The sequence below is a fragment of the Bos grunniens genome, chromosome 11, assembly GCF_055505025.1.
Source record: "Bos grunniens cultivar Pamir isolate PY7600 chromosome 11, Bosgru_T2T1.0, whole genome shotgun sequence".
Taxonomy (NCBI): Eukaryota; Metazoa; Chordata; class Mammalia; order Artiodactyla; family Bovidae; genus Bos; species Bos grunniens.
Window position 1 is genome coordinate 2,434,257 of NC_141175.1, and position 17,849 is coordinate 2,452,105.

Sequence of the window (17,849 nt, forward strand, 5' to 3'; positions counted from 1 at the left end):
GTGGAGCCTGGACACCCCGCGCCCCCCTCACCAGCCTCCATCCAGATCTGGACGCTACGGCCCTCGAACAGGGGCAGCCCAGGCTGGGGGATGGGCGAACAGGATGCTCGTCCGGACCGAGATGCCAGGCAGGCCCTCCCAGAGTCGGACATCCTGGTGTCAGGATGCTTCATGTCGCTGAGCAAGGGGCGACCTGGCCTTGGGCCCCTACCCTGGCACCCTGCCCCCTTCCCCTGCACCCCCATCCCTCACCCCAGACAAGCCCTGTCTCCCTTGGATCCTCGGGGAGCACTGGAAAGGGGGCGTCCTGAGCCTGAGAACAGGCTGTGTGTGCCCAGTGGCTGCAGCCCCACGGGAGCTGGGACAGGCCAGGGGTGGGGAAAGCGCAGAGCACGACCGTCACCCAGTCCCCTGTCCTGACGCCCTGGCCCCTGGCTCCCGGTGCCTCTGAGGGGGTGACGCTCCAAAAGAGCCTTCCCAGTTCCACAGAAGGACGGGCGCCGCCTCAGGTCTCATGCCAGGGGTCCCGGGATCAGGGGGGCCCTGGAGCCTCCACTTGAGTCACGCCCTGGGATCAGCCACCAGGACCTGGGTGCTGGCGGCAGAGGAAGCCCGAGCCCCGGGCCCCAGGCTGGTGACCCTCCTGCTTTTGGGGGGCGTGTCAGGACTGGACCCTGGCAGCCAGGACCTCCCCGATCCTACGTCCAGAGCATCCTCCCGGCCCCCAAGGCCGTGCCCCCCACACGCGGCTGCAGGGCAGCCCTCCTCCTCCGGCTGATCACATGGCTCCTTGCCCGCCCTGGGTCAGGGCCGGGGCCTCAGGCCACGGGCTGGGCCCTGGTGCTCCCAACCAGGTATGGCTCCCTGAGGGCAGAGGATGTGGGACCCCGCGAACACCCACAAACCCACGAGGGGCATGCGGAGCTTATTCCCAAGGTCAAGGCATCATCAACGGTCATTTTGTTCAACTTGCCCCCGGCCCTGTCCCTGAGCACAGAGCAGTTTTATTCAATGGGAGTTTGGGCGTGGAGCTGTTTTCTTAAATCCCCTAGAGGGGGCTGAAAACCAAGCTCACCTGTTTCACCAGCTGCAGGGAGAACAGGTCCTCCCCAGCCGGGACCTGCAGCTCCAGGTCCCCACGCGGCCTGCTAACACCCTCTGCCCTCCCTGGGGGCGGGGTGGGGGGGCTCCCTCCCTCCCAGAGCCAAGTCTCCTTCCCGAGTGGGACTGGAGGCACGGATGCGCCTGGATCCTGGGCGTGCGGCACCAAGGGTCCTGACGCATTTGAACCTCGGCAGACACCCCTCTCCAGTCGAGGTCCAGACCCTTCTCCTGCCCAGGGATTTTTCAAAGCAGCACGCGGCATCCGCGAGGTCAAGTGGTTCCTCACGGTGGCCCGGGGCACAGAGGTTCAGGGGTCCCCTGGGAGCAGAGTAGGGTCCCCATCCTACCTAACCCGCCACAAGCCCCCAGGATGCAACCCCTGACCCCTGACCCTGCCGGTTCCAGAGAGAGAATAAGAAAGTGTCTTACCGGTTCGATGATGGCGGGTTCTCCTTTTTGACCTTTCTCGCCCCGAGGCCCTCCCATCTGGGGTTCATGAGATGCAGAGAGAGGGGAGGAGGAGGAGGGAAAAGGCTCAGGTTACACCAGATCCGTATGGCTGAAGAGGCAGGGGGTCCCCACCCGAGGCCCAGGGAGGTGCCCTCCGCGGCCACTCACCCCCTCATAGATGGTGTCCTGGTTGGCAGGCATGCCTGGCCCGATCTCCGATGGGGAGATGGTGGGGTCGTAGTACGGGTCATAGTAGCTCTCGTCCAGGTTCTTGATGGTTTCTTCCGTGAACTCTTCCTCCAGGTCATCTATCCCCTCCTCCGGAGGCGGGGCCGGCTGGGGGGAGGGCAGAGGGTTTCACCAGAAGGACGCCAGGTAACGGGTAGGAGACACAGGCCCCTGGCCAGGAGGCTCAAAGGACTGTGGCCTCCCCAGTCACAGGACATGGGGAGCCTGGGGGCTCACTTCCTGGGAGGCACTGTCTTCCTCTCATAGGGGAAACTCGCCCCAAACCCCTACGACCCCGTGACAAACCAGAGCTGCACAGGGACAGCCATGCCACCCCAGACTGTCCCGTGCACTTGGGGAGCCCCAGCCACCAGGGGCTCCGCCTCAGGCCCAGGGCCTTGGGGTAACATGTCTGTAACCCCATGCCTGCTGGCAGAGGGATCTGAGCCCACCACAGCCCCGTGTGTGCCCTCTGGCCATCCAGAACTCAGCATCACACAGTGGCTATTTCCAAGCGTCTGCTACGTGCCCTGGCCGCACCAAACCCCTCTTTAACCTGGAAACAAGGCAACGACCCCGGGGGGGCCTCATGGGCGCCAGGCTGTAAGTGAGACCACTGGCTTCATTCAAGATGAGGACATCACCGTCCAAGGTCAGTCACCAGCGGAGATTTCAGGTCGGGTCGTGTCTCGTCTGCCTGTCCGACCCCCAGCTCGTGGGCCTGTCCCCCTCCCAGGCCACAGACAAGAGCACAGCTGCAAACATGTGTGACCTCAGCCATCGCCACCTGAACCCTGCGAGACCTGGAGGCCGGGGTTCGTCCTGCCCATTCTGCCGATCAAACGCTGGCAACACTGAGATCCACCCAGCCAGTCGGTGATTCTAAACTCGTGGGGCCCCGGGGAGCATCTAACATGCCCGGCTGCCAAGCGCCAGGTGTGGTGGGGAGGGGGACAGGGCCGTCGCCCCGGGACTGCACAGTGAGGGGCAGAGGGGGAGGAGCCCAGGGGTCCAGCCCGCTCGCAGGGATGCAATTACGTTGGAGCCGTTGGAGGTGAGGACCGTGCTGGTGGGAACCTCGGCCCGGGCGCCCTGGTCCGGGAGCTGGTCGGGGTTCTCATCCGGGTTCTCAATGCCTTCACCGTAGCCAAAGTCCTCGTAAGGCGGGGGCGTGTAGTAGTCTTCACTGGGTACGTAGTCGTAGTCGCCGATGCCGGGGTCCTCCTCCTTCCCGGGGCCTTCGGTGGTGCTGGGTGCCGAAGGGGCTTCCGTCGGGGGCTGGGTCAGCTCCTGAGAGCCGGGCACAGGCACGCAGGGTTAGGGGGGCGGCCAGCGCGGCGGGACCAGGTCTGGGGTTTCCTCCGAGGCTGGAGAGGGAGGCAGACCCATCGGCCAGCTGGACCCTGTGGACTGGGGCGAGGGGCCCCTCGGTCCGGGGAGGCAGCCCAGCCCCGGGCCGTGCTATGCATGACTGAGCCTGGGATCACACACCCGGACAGGGTGAACTCTCACGGTTTCTTAAATAGTAAGATAACAGGGCATTCCCTGGCGGTCCAGTGGTTAAGCCTCCACGCTCTTACTGCTGAGGGCCTGGGTTCAACCCCTGGTAGGGGAACTAAGATCCCGCAAGCCATGTGACAGCCAAAAATAAGAGGAAGAGAAGCTTCCAGACTCTGAGAGCCACACAGGCCAGTGTCCCGGGCTCTCTGGGGAGGGGGCCGTGTTCCATCATATCCACGTCCCCCCGCATCCCCCACACCGTGGGAAGCCCTCTGCCCCACGCTCCCCGTGGACAAAGTGCATATGGTCCCTGGTCCCTCATTTTTCTGCCGAGCTCCTACCCACACCACGCCTGGTCTCCACATGTCACCACACAGCCCCCATTCTCGCCGAGGCCTCCCTATCCCCCTCCCCCGACCCAGGGGCCAGACCTCGGCCACCCCCTCCACCCTGCCCCACGGCCCCCAGGGACACCCCCCAACCCTGCACCACGGCCCCCAGGGACACCCCCCACCCCACACCACGGCCCTCGGGACTATCCTCCACTATCCTCCACCCCACACCCCGGCTCCCGGGACCACCCCCCAACCCCGCACCCCGGCCCCCGGGGACCGGACCTCAGCCACCTCTGTGGTCTCTCGAGCAGCCTCCACGGGCGTCTTGGTGGTGATGGGGTCTTTGCCTGTGTCGTCCGTGTCCTCATAGTAGGGGTACTCGTAGTAATAGGTATCTCCTTCGTTGTCTCCGTCTGGGTACTGAAACAAACAGGGTCGCGTGAGGAGGGCCGGAGCCCCCGCCCCACTGCGACGCCAGCCTGTGTCTCCCCTGCGGGCTCAGCCAGTAAGAGCGGACCCCACAAGCCGTGCCCTGCCCTAGGCGCCAACCCTGTGGGCCTGACAGACGCACCCCAGCTCCCAGGGAGCAGAGTCAGCCCCTCGGGGAGTCCTGGGGAGGAAACAGGCCTCCATGCCCTCTGAAAGGTCCAGATGTTCTGACCTTGAGTGCTCGAGGGCCAGGACTGCCAGCCGGACCGTGGGCTCTGCTGGCAATGCCGCTGCCGCCCGGGGCCCCCTGACCTCCACAGAAGGCCCAGACCACACAGGAGGGACTTCCCGGAGGACGACACGGAGGGTACTGCCCTCTGTATGGGGGTGGCCGGGAGGCCTTGTCTGCAGGGATCCAGAGGGGAGCACTGTCCACTCCCTTCTCGGGATGTGGGGAGATCCCCTGAGGAGGAAACAGCAACCTGCTCCAGTGTTCTCGCCTGGGAAAACCTCAGGGTCAGAGACACCTGGCAGGCTCTCGTCCAGAGAGTGGAAAAGAGTCAGACACGGCTTAGTGACTGAATCCAAGACACGTCTGAGCCAGGACCCCGGAGCTTCACGGAGCGCCCACTTGTCTCCTGCCTGCTCGTGAAAGGGGCGCCCAGCGGAGAAGTGAACGGCAGGCCCGAATTTTACTTAAAGGAAACAAGTCAAACCTGAGCAGGGAGGACAGAGGATTTGAAAATGGTGCAAAGAACTGACAATCAAGTCAGCTGGGGAGCTGCTGGACTGTGGGGATGGGTGGACGGCCGGGCTGGCCCCAGACCCCAGTCCCGGTCGGCAGATGGCGGCATCAGACTCGATCCGGGAGCTCTCGGGACATGCTGGCCCTCGCAGTTCCTGCTGCTCCGGGGGTCAGAGCACCCATCGCTGTGCTGGGACAGCGCTGAGCCCCTCCTGACCCACAAGCTCCAGACGGTCCCCGAGGGCACCTGCAGCATTCCCGCTCGCTCAGCGCCCGCCCAGGTGCTGAGCCCGGCTCTGGCTCTCCTGACCCAGAAACTTGTGTGAAATGCTCTTGACCAACCCTCCGTGACTCAGTCGCTTTGGAGCACAGAGCGCTTCGTAAAGCGAGTCAGGGATCCACCTTGTCCCCAGGACCGACTGTCGTCTCACCCAGTGGGTTTACTTGAAACGGGGGTCCCGTGGCCTCTGTGTCCCTCCACCTCCGACCCTCCCAAGGTCTGGCCACAGGCCCCACCAGGACTCACGTATTCATCTGGGTTGGGGTCTTGAGACTGGGGTTTGTCGGGGACAGCCGTGTCACAGTCGGGGCTGTAGTGCTCGCAGTAATCGTAAGCCGCCCGGTGGTCCGAGACGAGGAGCAGCTGCTGGATGTCACCCTGGGAGAGGAAAGAAGTTCTGAGCAGGTGGCACAGAGGGAGCCCTCTGGGCACCCAGGAGAACTGCCTGACACCTGAGAGCTGGTCCTCAGGGCCAGACCTCCTGTGCGGGAGCTGCCTCACCCAAGCCACCCATCCACCCACCCATCAACCCATCTACCCACCCACCCAGCCAAACACCCATCCACTCATCTACCCATCCATCCACCCAAACACCCACCCATCAACCCAAACACCCATCCACCCACCCAAGCACCCACCCATCCACCCACCCATCCACTCATCTACCCATCCATCAACCCAAACACCCGCTCTGCTTTCCTGCCACTGCAGAGGGCGGGCGTGCGGGGTGAGCTGCCTGCTGCTGTCCCAGCCCCGGGCCCGTAACAGCGGGAGCATCGTGGGGGCAGAGCCTGTGAGGGGTCCCACCTGCCCACGGCTCAGCACAACCTGCCCAGCACACAGGCCAGAGCCTGCCCTCTGCAAGCCCACTCTCCCTCGTCTCCTTTGGCCGGCAAAGCCGCCCACCCCACCCGCCCTCCTCTGCCCCGCCCTCTCCCTGTTTGGGTGTCAGAGGCTCCCGGCCCTCATTTTAAACTCTCCAGCAGACGAGAACCATATGACAGAGCAGTGAGTCAAAGCCACACGTTTTTATTAAACCATGTGACTTCTATTTCAAATCTCATCTAATTCAAAGACAATATTTTCTCCCTGCGACTGGCAGCTTGACATCTGAATGTGTGTGCGCTAAGTCACTTCAGTCGTGTCTGACTCTTTGTGACCCTATGGACTGTAGCCCCCCCAAGCTTCCCTGTCTAGACAAGAATTCTGGAGTGGGTTGCCATGCCCTCCTCCAGGGCATCTTCCCCACCCAGGGAAGGAACCCAACTCTCTCATGTCTCCCACTTTGGAAGGCATGTCCTCTGCCACCAGCGTCACTATATACGCTCTCCAAATGAAGCTACGGGAGAAAAAGAGGCTCAAGGCCTTTGTGGGGGCAGCCGTGACCCCAGGCAGAGGGTGCACCCCTTGACGGAGCAACCGGCACACTCGTCACAGTTCCTGTCTCCCTAGAAAGCCCCGATCCCGGGGCTATGGACATAGCCAGAGCATCTCTGTGTCCCAAGGCGCCTGGCCCAGCACCCGGGCTTGCGGCCCCGCACCAGGGGGTGAGGAGGCCAGGGGCTCAGCCGTCCACACCCACACACAGGCCCAGCCCAACAGAGACGCCGCTGCGCACCCCAGGCCCTGGGATGCTCCTGCTCACCCGGCCCTCGGGCGGGCCTGTCCCCACCTTGCCCACTCCCTCCCCGGGTGGCGGCAGTGACCATGTGACCAGTCGAGGCCCCCCACGCCCCAGCGTGAAGTCCCCTTCATTTCTGGCACCCACCCTCCCCTGCAAATGCCCATACGTGTTGAAAAATCATTTCCCTCGCCAAGTCCTTGGATGGGTTTTCACACAGGCTTGTTCTGTGGGCGTGTCCCTCAGAGGGCAGGGGTCCACCATCTGCCCCTTGGGGTCTTCACGGCAGCTCTGGCGGAAGATGCCAGGGGCCGCAGACCCTCAGGGCCTTGAGAGTGTCAGCAGGACAGCCCCCTCCACTGGCCTCCAGTGCCCCCCGCCCCTCTCAGCCTCTCCACGGAGGGGCTAGGGGTCTTCAGCAGGTTTCAACATTGGGCTGCCCCCAAAGATGTGAGTTGAGAGTTTACAGAGTTTTCTGAGAAAGTCAAAGTCCCCGATACAGTAAACCTGTCTCATTTCACAGACCGAATCTGATGTCAGTGGGGGTGGGTCCCCTGGCCCCAGCAGCGGATCAGCCCAAGAGCCCCAAATCTGGGGACCGCTGGCCCTGTGATGGGGTCCACCCTGTGCCTGGCCACAGCTGGGCACCCCCCACCCCGGACATGTCTCTCCTGAATCTCACCACAGCCCTGATTACCGATGGGGAAACGGAGGCTGGGGGATCGAACCAGGAAGGTCATGCCGCGGACCTCCTTGCCTGGTGACTCTGGCACTGTCTGGCCCTTGACCCCCTCGTCCACGATGCCGTGAGCACTCACCAGGGGGCCCCACTGGGCCACCTCTGCCCCACTGAAGTCCCTGCAGTGACAGGGGTGGGGTTCGCTTACTCACACTCACTACCCCCTCCCTGCACTTCCCCCAACCCTGGCTCCCCGCAGCCATCCCGCAGAGCCCAGAGCAGCAGTGCACGCCCTGCACAGCGAGCTACTGACCGAATCCTGCCCGCCCACTCCCCCTTCGGCCTGTGAGCCCCTGACGGCAGCATTTTCCCTGGGACCCACAGGGGCACGGGACCCACAGGGGCACGGGCCCCACTGCACCCCCTGACAGGGCCCCCTGGTTCTCACAGACCTCAGGATCCATGAAGTCAGTGCAGCCCAGCCCAGAGCAGGCGGCTGACCTCCGGGGGCCGTCGGGGGCACGGGACTGCGACTCCGTCTCCTCCATCAGCAACAGCCCAGCCCAGGCTGCAGCATGGACCCCCCCACCTTGTCCGGACCAGCCGCCCAGGCCCAGAGGTGGTGGATTCCCCCCCAGTGCCCACCGGGGGAGCCGCTGCCCCTCCCGTCCCCAGCCCAGTCCCACGGCCTTCCCCTGAGGGAGCTGGCTCTGCTTTCTCTTCCAGCCCCATGTCACAGGTGCGCCCACTGAGGCTCGGGGGCGGTCACGTCCCCAAGGGCACTAGTAGGGGCTCCTGAGCCACTGCCCGGCGGTGCCCACTCAGAGCAGCCTGGTCTCCTTGGGGCCACGTGGCGAGTCCCACGCCTATGCCAACCTGGGTTTCTAGCTCCTGTAAACAGCACTGCCGCCCCTTCCAGGCAGCCTTCCACGGGGCAGGTGCCTGCCCCGCCCACCTCACGGATGCGGGTGACACCAGCGTCCATATCTCCGAGGCCAGGCCCTGCCCTTTAACCTCCCTGTCTAGCTTGAAATGCTGCGCCCTGCGCTGGGCATGTCGCCTGCCCAAAGAGGCAGGGGAGCCGCGGCCGTCACAGCCTCCCTCACGCCGATGACGTGTAGGGCTTTCTCCTTTCACGCACCGTGTTTCTGCCCCACCAGGTCAGTGAAGCTCTGCAGAGGCCCCAGGAGCTTCTGCACCTGCCCGGCGGCCATGGTGGCCATCCCACACCCCGCACAGCCCCAATGCCCAGGGTGGCTGCCGCCCGTCCGTCTCCCGGCTGCGGGCAGGTCGGGCCACAGGCACACACAGACGTGAGCGTCCTTGGCTGAGCTGGGCGTTTTTGCTGAGGGGATCAGTTCTGCCTTTTCCCATAATGAGATTTGATCCAAACTGCGCCCCTGCTGAGAGCTGAGGAAATTGCAGAGTTTCCGCTGGAGAGCTCTACAACCCCGAGGGCACTGGAGTCGGGAAGCATCTTGGCTGAGACAGGGGAGGCCCCGCTCCACACGTCCCTGCTCGTTCCCAGCTCCCTCCCTCCCTCCCTGCCATCTCATCCTGCACCCCCTCCTTCAATAAAGCCGTGCCCCCCCGGGGACCGCTGGGCACCACGAGCCCTCCTCGGCCAAAGAAGACGGGCCCCGGGGCTCCGGCCATGCACTTGGCTTCTCCTGTGGCTCTTGCAGCTGATTTTAGCCGGAGCGCTTCCCACGCATAAATGGAGACATGGGATCACTTGAGAGGACGGAAGGATGCCTCCTGTCCGAGGCTGCAGGAGGGCTGAGCTGCCCAGAGAGCAATAGCAAGGGAGAGGCACCGGCCACACTTCCGGCCACGTCTGGCCCGAACGAGGGCAGCCCAGTCCGAGTCCACTTCCGAGCGAGAGAGGTGCGGCAGGCACGCGCGTGTGCACGGGGTCCCTGCCCACCCCTCAGAGCGTTCGTCCTCAGGGGAGCCTGCTTTGTCTGACACGTGGGACTGGCCCAGGGGACACAGGGCAGGCAGGGGGCTTCGGCGAGTCACCCCCTTGACGTCCTGGGAGACTTCCCACAAGAAAGGCCTCCCGAGTGCCCTCCTCCTGCTCAAGCTCTCCTAGCCCCAGCAAGTCACACTTTACACCCTGCATCCTGGGCCACACAATGGAAAAGGAAGGGCCCAAGCCAGAGGGGCTTTCAATAATTCTTTCCATGGTATTCGCAGCATCCTTGGAGTGAGAGTGAAATGGACACCATTCAGGTGAGTGAGTGGTGAAGAAATGTTTCCATGTGGTTGGATTCCTGCTGCCCCCCAGGGCCCTTGATGGACCACGCCTGTGACCCTCCCCCCATTGCATGGCAACCCTGGCTCCAGTCCAGTTCTCACCTGTGCCCCCCACCCCTGGGTCTCCTCACACCTGTGCTGACGCAGGTCTGGGTGCCTCACCTGAGTCTCCACAAAGGGGCTGGGGCAGGGGCGGCAAGGAACGGTCAAGACCCAGCCTCCTCGAACCTGAAACTGGGTGCAGTGACTCAAGGGTCAGCTCTGTGAACTCCAGACCAGGGGTAGGGCAGCAGAACCAAGGCAGGGGCCAGGCTGGCTCACGGGCCCACCCGACTCCATAAAGGCTGGGGCTCACGTTCTCTCCCCACCAGCTACACTAGGTGAGCAGCCCAGCCTGGCTGGCATGCAAGGAAAGCCGGCCTGTCCTCCCCTTCTCTGGACCCTCAGGGCAGCAAGCCTGTGGGTGCTGGGCTGACCACATGGCGGGGACACATGTGTCATGACAAGCTCCACAGAGGAAGAAGCACGAGCCTGGGCACCAGGCATGGAGGGGTGAGGCAGTGACCATACGTGGCCTGGGTGCAGGAGTCCCCTCCTCACCAGCTGGGTGCCCTTAAGCACATCACTGAATCTCCGCAGGTGCATCTGCAAGGCGGGTAATAAGGTCCACCTCACATTAGTGTCCTGGTGACTAAGAGCAATGGAACATGCAGGACACCCGGCAGGACTGGCCCCCAATGAGGCCTAGACAAAGCGTGACTGTCACCACCTCCATCACAGCCACCACTGCTACATCACCACCACAGTTATCACCACCACCACCACCACCACCATCACCACCATCACCACCAAAATCACGACCAAAATAACCACCACCATCACCATCACCACCACCATCACCACCACAGTCACCACCATCACCACCACCACCACTATCATCACCATCACCACCACCACCACCATCATCACCATCACCACCAAAATCACGATCAAAATAACCACCACCATCACCATCACCACCACCATCACCACCACAACCACCATCACCACCATCACCATCATCACCATCACTACCATCACCACCACCACCACCACCATCACCACCACCACCACCATCACCACCACCATCACCATCACCACCACCACCGCCACCATCACCTCCATCACCACCACCACCATCACCACCACCATCACCACCACCATCACCACCACCACCACCACCAGCACCACCACCACCAGCACCATCACCACCACCACCACAATCACCACCATCACCATCACCACCATCACCACCACCACCACAATCACCATCACCACCACCATCACCACCACCACAATCACCACCACCACCATCACCACCGCCACCATCACCTCCATCACCACCACCACCATCACCACCACCATCACCACCACCACCACCACCACCACCATCACCATCACCACCACCACCACAATCACCACCATCACCATCACCACCATCACCACCACCACCACAATCACCATCACCACCACCATCACCACCACCACAATCACCACCACCACCATCACCACCGCCACCATCACCTCCATCACCACCACCACCATCACCACCACAATCACCACCACCACCATCACCACCGCCACCATCACCTCCATCACCACCACCACCATCACCACCACCACCACAATCACCACCACCACCACCATCACCACCACCACAATCACCACCACCACCACCATCACCACCACCATCACCATCCACCACCATCACCACCACCATCACCACCACCACCATCATCACCAAAGTCACCACCAAAATAACCACCATCACCATCACCACCACCACCATCACAACTACCACCATCACCACCATCACCATCACCACCACCATCAACACCACCACCATCAACACCATCACCATCAACACCATCACCACCACCAAAATAACCACCATCACCACCGCCACCACCACCATCACCACCAACACCATCAGCAACAACACCAACACCAACACCAAAATCACCACCAATCCCATCACCACTGCTACTACCACCACCACCACCACCACCACCACCAAAATCACTACCAAACTAACCACCATCACCACCATCACCATCATCACCACCATCACCATCACCACCATCAAAAATATCACCACCACCACCATTACCAGCATCATCACCACAACCACCATTACCACCACCACCATCACCACCAAAATCACCACCAAACTAATCACCATCACCACCATCACCATCACCACCACCATCACTATCACCATGAACACCATCACCATCACCAAAATCACCACCAAAATAACCACCATCACCACCAACACCATCAACACCATCATCACCACCACCAAAATCACCTCCAAAATAACCACCATCACCACCACCATCAAAATCACCACCAACTATACCACCACTGCTACCACCACCACCATCACCACCACCAAAATCACCACCAAAATAACCACATCACCACCATCACCACCACCATCACCACCACCACCATCATCATCACCATCATCACCAGCACCACCATCACCACCACCACCACCACCACCGAGGCAGGAGACAGTGGGCCTCTGCCCGGACACCTAGTGTTTGTCAAGTGGAGTCAACCTGAGCCTTTGCTCTCACCCAGACACTCCAAGGACAAAGCTAGTGGCAAAAGCTGAGCTCTGCTAAAGCAAAAAGATAACGTGTTCACAGCTGAGTTCAAGGAAGACTTTCCTGTCTGCACCTGCACAGGAAGGCTTCTTGGGGGTCAAAAGAGAGGGGCCCACCCCAGAATAAGTGTGGACATGCACTCATGGCCCTCTGTGGTGGGATACATCTCAGAAAAACGTAGCGCGTGCATCTAGGAGAGGGCCTGGGGGCCGGTCAGGTCCATGAAGAAAGAAGCAAGATAAGCTTTGGCAAAGTTGGAGAGCGGGAGGACTGTCCTATAGAGGTGATTTCCATCGCTTCCATGCTGCCCTGCTCCTCACTCGGGGCTCCTGCTGTCCTCTCCTGGGGTGTGTCTCTGCCCTGCTCCTGAGTTAGACAGACTGCTTTCCTGCGTGCTCTCCCACACACTGTGTTGTGTCTCTAATAATAAACTTTGTGCCTGTTTTTACAGGTTTTGCCTCCTTGAAACATTCTTGCTTTCAAACAGGGGCAAGAGCCAAGGCCCTTTGCTTCTAGCCTCTAGTCCCTGGTGGTCTACTGGCTAGAACTCTTGATTTTCATCCAGGTTCCCCAGGGTTAATTCCTGGGCAGGGAACTAAGACCTCTTTTCAGGACTGCTCACTGATCTCCTCTGAGATCACCATCACCACCAAGACCAACATCCTCACCACCACCACCATCACCACCACCACCATCACCACTGTCTTCATCCTCACCACCATCCCCATCCCCAACATCCTCGCCACCACCACCACCACCACCACCATCACCACTGTCTTCATCCTCACCACCATCCCCATCCCCAACATCCTCACCACCACCACCACCATCACTACTCTCATCATCACCTGTTACCACAATCACCCCCATCCCCGTCGTTAACATCACCACCATCGCCATCAGTCTTGGGTCTCTGTCAAAGGCTCACCAGCGTCTCCCTCTGAAGGCAGTCTTCTGATTACTCATTCTTTCACCCTTTCAACTAGGATTTTTAGCAAGTCTATAATGAGCCTATGGACACAAAGATGAGTAAATCGTGTCTTTGACCTCAAATCTCAAGCACTCATTAATTCCTCAGGAGATGCCCAGGTGACCAAGTGAATAACTCTGCCTGGGGAAGTCAAGGAAGCCATCTCAGAGGTGGTGGCCTCAGGCCCAGGCCCTGGTGGAGGAGGTGGATGGTGAAGATTCATGGTGAAAGTCCTATTCGTGGTTCTCACTCTGCCAGCACCTTACCTCTGCCTGGATGAGACGCTCCACCCCAGGCACCAGCTCCGGCTCAGACTCCAGGTCTTAGTTCAGCTCTTCCGTCATCCCACCCTCCGTTTCCAAGGTGTCATGTGATGCCACCTCACACCATGGCCGCTAGCGGGCTGCCTGAGCCCCGCGTCCCCTCCACGTGGACCCCACGCCCACCTCGTGCCGTCCCACACCTGCCAGCTGGTTGTTGGGAACCCAAGTGCAGAAATCCACCTTCACTCTCATGGAATCCCAGAAGACACTCCCCAGCCAGAAAGACCTCTCTGAATCTTATTCTGTGAGCCAGGAGAGTAACCTGGCATCGTCTGTGACAGGCGGGATCTTTCTGCAGACCCTCAGCCACCAGAAGGACTCCCATGCAGAACACACACTCCTCGTGGGGGCCATCCAGGGGAGTGGCAGGCAGGGGCGACTTTAGAGGCCAGGGCTGCCCCACACTCTCCACACCAGCACCCGCGACCTGAGCAGACTCTGCTGCAATCCAGCCTCACTTCGAGCACTGAGGCCCTGCGGTACGATGCCAGCCAGGGTCCCAGGCTCCCCCCGAGACCCTGCCACCTCAGCTGCAAACGCTCACTGCTGAACACGGGCAGGAAGGGTGCAATGGTGTGGCTGACTCCCGGGGACAACCTGCACGTCCCAGTTCCTGAGACATGGCCTCAAACACAGCCTCCAGGGAGCACTAACTACAAACCGGGAGCCTGGGCTCTGCAGGAGGCGGCAGGTGCTCAGGGAAACTAGCTTGTGGGATTATCTCTACCGACTGAAGTGCAGAATTCTGGGGCTCCAGAGGATTAACAGTCATCACAGTGCCCTAGAGTCCTGGCCTGTGGGTCCCTGGGTACCATCCTCCCAGGGGACCCAAAGGTCGGTGTAAGCTGCCTCATGCCACCAGGCAGACCTCCAGCGTGGCATCAGCCCGACTGGGCTGGGACGTGGGTCTCCTGCTCACTGTTTCCATGGAACAAGCCTGCAGGCCTCCGCCAGGCTCAGGAGGGGCCCGCTCCCACAGCGTCTGGGCAGGGGAGGGCCTGCCTGAAACTCCGTGGGGTCTCTCTGGACCCCTTCTTGCCAGCCCGGGTGGAGATGCCCCCCGCCACTGCTAGGCTCAACACAGATCCTGAGTGCCCAGCGCGACCCAGGCCAGCACCCCCACCCCGCCAAAATCACTGCGTACCCGAGGGGCAATTCCAGACGAAAGCCCCTTGGCTGGGATGGCCGCACGTGGCCGCGCTCCGGCTGGCCTGGGCTCAGCCGTCACACCGCCACAGCCCGTGGGCTGCCGGCCACCCGCCCCAGGCAGGAGTCGTGGCCCCGGCACACCCAGGGCCCAGCCCCTCCCGGACCTGAGAACCAAAAAACAGAAACGCACCTCCAACTCTGCACACGGTCCTCACTGGCCAGTCAGCTGCCCACTCAAGCCGGGAGCTGTGCACAGGGCTGCCCCCTACCCCAACTAGTCGGGAAGAGACTACCCCTGCCCCCCGGGCGCCGTGGACAACTCGGCAACCCAAGAAAGACTTTGATTTGAAACCAAACAAATATCCATGCCCGCAGACTTGCGTTTAATAACCCGCATGTGCCCTGCAGGCATTGAAAGGAGAGCCGCCCCTCCCCACACTGGCCTGAGCAGCGGGCTGGATAGGGACCCCAGACCAGGGGCCCAAGTCCTCATCCCTGGAACCTAGAGATGGCGCCTCCCAGGGAAACGGTGTCTTTACAGGGGTAGTTCAGTGATGGGTCTGGAGAAGAGATCAGGCTGGACTAAGATGGGCCCCGCCTCCAGTGACTTGAGTCCCTGTCAGAGGCAGACAGAGGAGAGGAGAGGGCGGTGGGGATGGAGCAGGAGAGGCGTGAGGCGCCCACAGCGGGGTCACTGGGCCAGGGAGAGGTGTGAGGCGCCCACAGCGGGGTCACTGGGCCAGGAAGAGGCGTGAGGCACCCACAGCGGGGTCACTGGGCCTGCACTTCCCCGGGGGCCCCTGCCCGCCCCCAGGCCACCCGAGGCGGCGCCCCTCCGGACTATCCACCTGCTGCTGGGCTGGGCCGTGACCCTGTTCTCCAGGCTGGGAGGGGCAGGAGGGACCCTCCCTGGAGCCCCCGAGGGAGGCTGCCCCACCGACTTCACACTGCAGATCTCTGGCCTCCAGAACTGGCACCTAGTTCACTCCTGTCTTTTTAAGAGACCCAACCGAGGACATTTGTTTCTGGGGTCCAGGAAACACAGAGACGGCGAGGTCGCTGTCCTCGCCAGGAACCAAAGGGGGTCCCCATGAAGTGGGCAGGGCTGAAGCAGAGGGGCAGCTGGTTGTGGCTTCCGTGCGCCCCCTGCACCCCAGGGTCCCCCACAGGGAGCACACAGCCGCTGCACGGGCCCTGCAGCGGCAGGGGCTGCTCCTGGGCAAAGCGCAGCAGGACGGGAAGGAGGGAGCAGGGACCAGCGTGGACGCAGCCCTCTGGCCTGGCCCAGCCCAGGACTGGAGCCTGCTGGGACAGCCTGGGGTGGAGGTGCCCCTCGGGGGTCCTGGACCCAACACTTGGCCCTGGGAGCCTCCACCCCTCACCCCATGTAAGGTCCAGGCACACACGTAGACCGTGACCCTGGGAGCCTCCAGCCCTCACCCCATGTAAGGTCCAGGCACACACGTAGACCGTGACCCTGGCCGTGCAGACCCTGGGCCCTGCTGGGCACCTCTGAGCGCCAGGGCCTCCCCTGGGAGTCGCTGGGGGGCACACGCCGCCACACCAGCCTGGGCGGGACAAAGACGTGGGCCCGGCACTCGGAACCACCCGCAGGGCCACCTCTCTGCTACTGGGTCTGGCGGGAACGTGGCCGTAAGGCAGCCACGGACGGTCGTGCAGAGCGCTCGTAGGGGGTCTCTGACGCTTCGCTCTGAGTCTTGGGGCTGAGTGTGCAGTGGACCCCAGCATCGATCCTGAACGCCCTGGCCTGTTGTCCAGACAGAGCCGCGGTTCCCACCCGGCCTGGCACCAGAGCCCAGCTCCTCGCATCCCCAGGACGGGCCTACCTGGCAACCCCAACTGGAGAAACACTCGTGTGCCTGGGGCGGGGATGGCACCTGGTCTGTGGACAGCCTCAGCTAGTGGGGCTGGAGGCCCAGAGACAGCCCCCGAAAAGCCTGCGGAGCCGCTTGGCACCCTCAGACGCCCGCCCGCCTCACCGACGTCCGGCCACCCGACATCTGAGCCCCACCCCGCACTGCCTCCCACGGAAGGAAAAAGCACACCCCGGAAGTGACGGCGGCCCTTCTCCAGCCATTAGGGTGAAACTGACAAAGCTGGGGGATGGTGGGCAGAAAGGGCCGCAGAAAAGTGTGAATGGTCACCAGCAGACCAGCGGGGCCAGGCCTGGCCACGCCCGAGGGAGGAACACGCCCCAGCAGATTGCCCATAGCGTGACGGACCCAGGAGCCGCCTGCTACACCACCTGCCGTCCATCACCACCCCCGTCCACTCTGGAGCCACCAGACCAGCCAGTGTCCTGCACCCGGTGGCCTGGCCAGGTGGTCAGGACAGGATGTCCCCAGAGGGGCTCAGGGTCACCGGTCACAGCCTCGGCCTAAGACACCAACCGACTGCTCCCTCTGCTCCGAGGCCCCGATGCCAGACGCCCTTCACGTCCAGGAGCGCCTTCCCGAGAGGGATCCCGGGGCCGCCTCTGAGAACCACTGAGGAAGCGCCTCTCAGGCTGCGGCCCGTTCCCACCCCGGGAGAGCTGAATTCCAAGAAAGATGGTGTCAGTGGGAAAGAGAGGCTCCTGGAAGAAGGGCCTCGGGGATTAGGTAAACCCCCAGGGCCGCCCAAGAGGCTGGAGGACGGCAGACAGATGGCAGGACCCTTCCTAGGGCTCGAAGCCACTCCCTCTCCGCTGGCACCCACGGGGTTTGCAGAGAAAACCTCCAGTTTACAGTCTGTTTGGTCTTGTTGAAATTCTCAACACCTTCAAAGAGGATTTGGCTCCTGGCCCAGAACTCACTGGTTCCCTGTCCCCCCGGGGAAGGTCTCCTTCTCCACATCCCCCTCCCCTTCAAGGCTCACCTGAGGGGAGGGTCCTTCCCCCAAGGAGCCCGGAGCAGACCCTCACCAGACAGGAGGCTCCTTCCCCCACAGACCCAGAGCACCACCGGGCCCTGACGTGCCCCCCATCCCACCCTGCAGACCCCTCCATCTGGAGCATCGGCCAGCTCCAGGCACACAGGGGAGCCCAGCAGGTGCAGGGTCCACCGGATGGGCCCTGTGCTTCAGAGTCCAGACCAGGGAACAGTGCTGGGCAGGCAGAGGGCC

At 62.3% G+C, this 17,849-nt stretch overlaps 1 protein-coding gene across 4 annotated transcripts in view; it reads right to left on the reverse strand.

The window, feature by feature from the left end:
- The window catches only part of COL5A1 (collagen type V alpha 1 chain), a 148,134-nt gene that overhangs the window by 82,410 nt on the left and 47,875 nt on the right, over positions 1 to 17,849 (reverse strand). For 3 of the 4 annotated variants that reach the window (XR_015135702.1, XM_086323391.1, XM_086323390.1), the window contains exons 5-9: positions 5,318 to 5,449; positions 3,900 to 4,037; positions 2,821 to 3,072; positions 1,723 to 1,890; positions 1,534 to 1,590 (exon numbers count right to left, since the gene is read on the reverse strand). Coding sequence is in view for 3 of the 4 variants with exons in the window: in XM_086323391.1 (XP_086179517.1) it covers positions 1,534 to 1,590; positions 1,723 to 1,890; positions 2,821 to 3,072; positions 3,900 to 4,037; positions 5,318 to 5,449 (747 nt within the window). In the remaining variant the exon portion in view is untranslated. The remainder of the gene's footprint in view (positions 1 to 1,533; positions 1,591 to 1,722; positions 1,891 to 2,820; positions 3,073 to 3,899; positions 4,038 to 5,317; positions 5,450 to 17,849) is intronic. The other variant, XM_086323392.1, reaches the window with a different exon arrangement.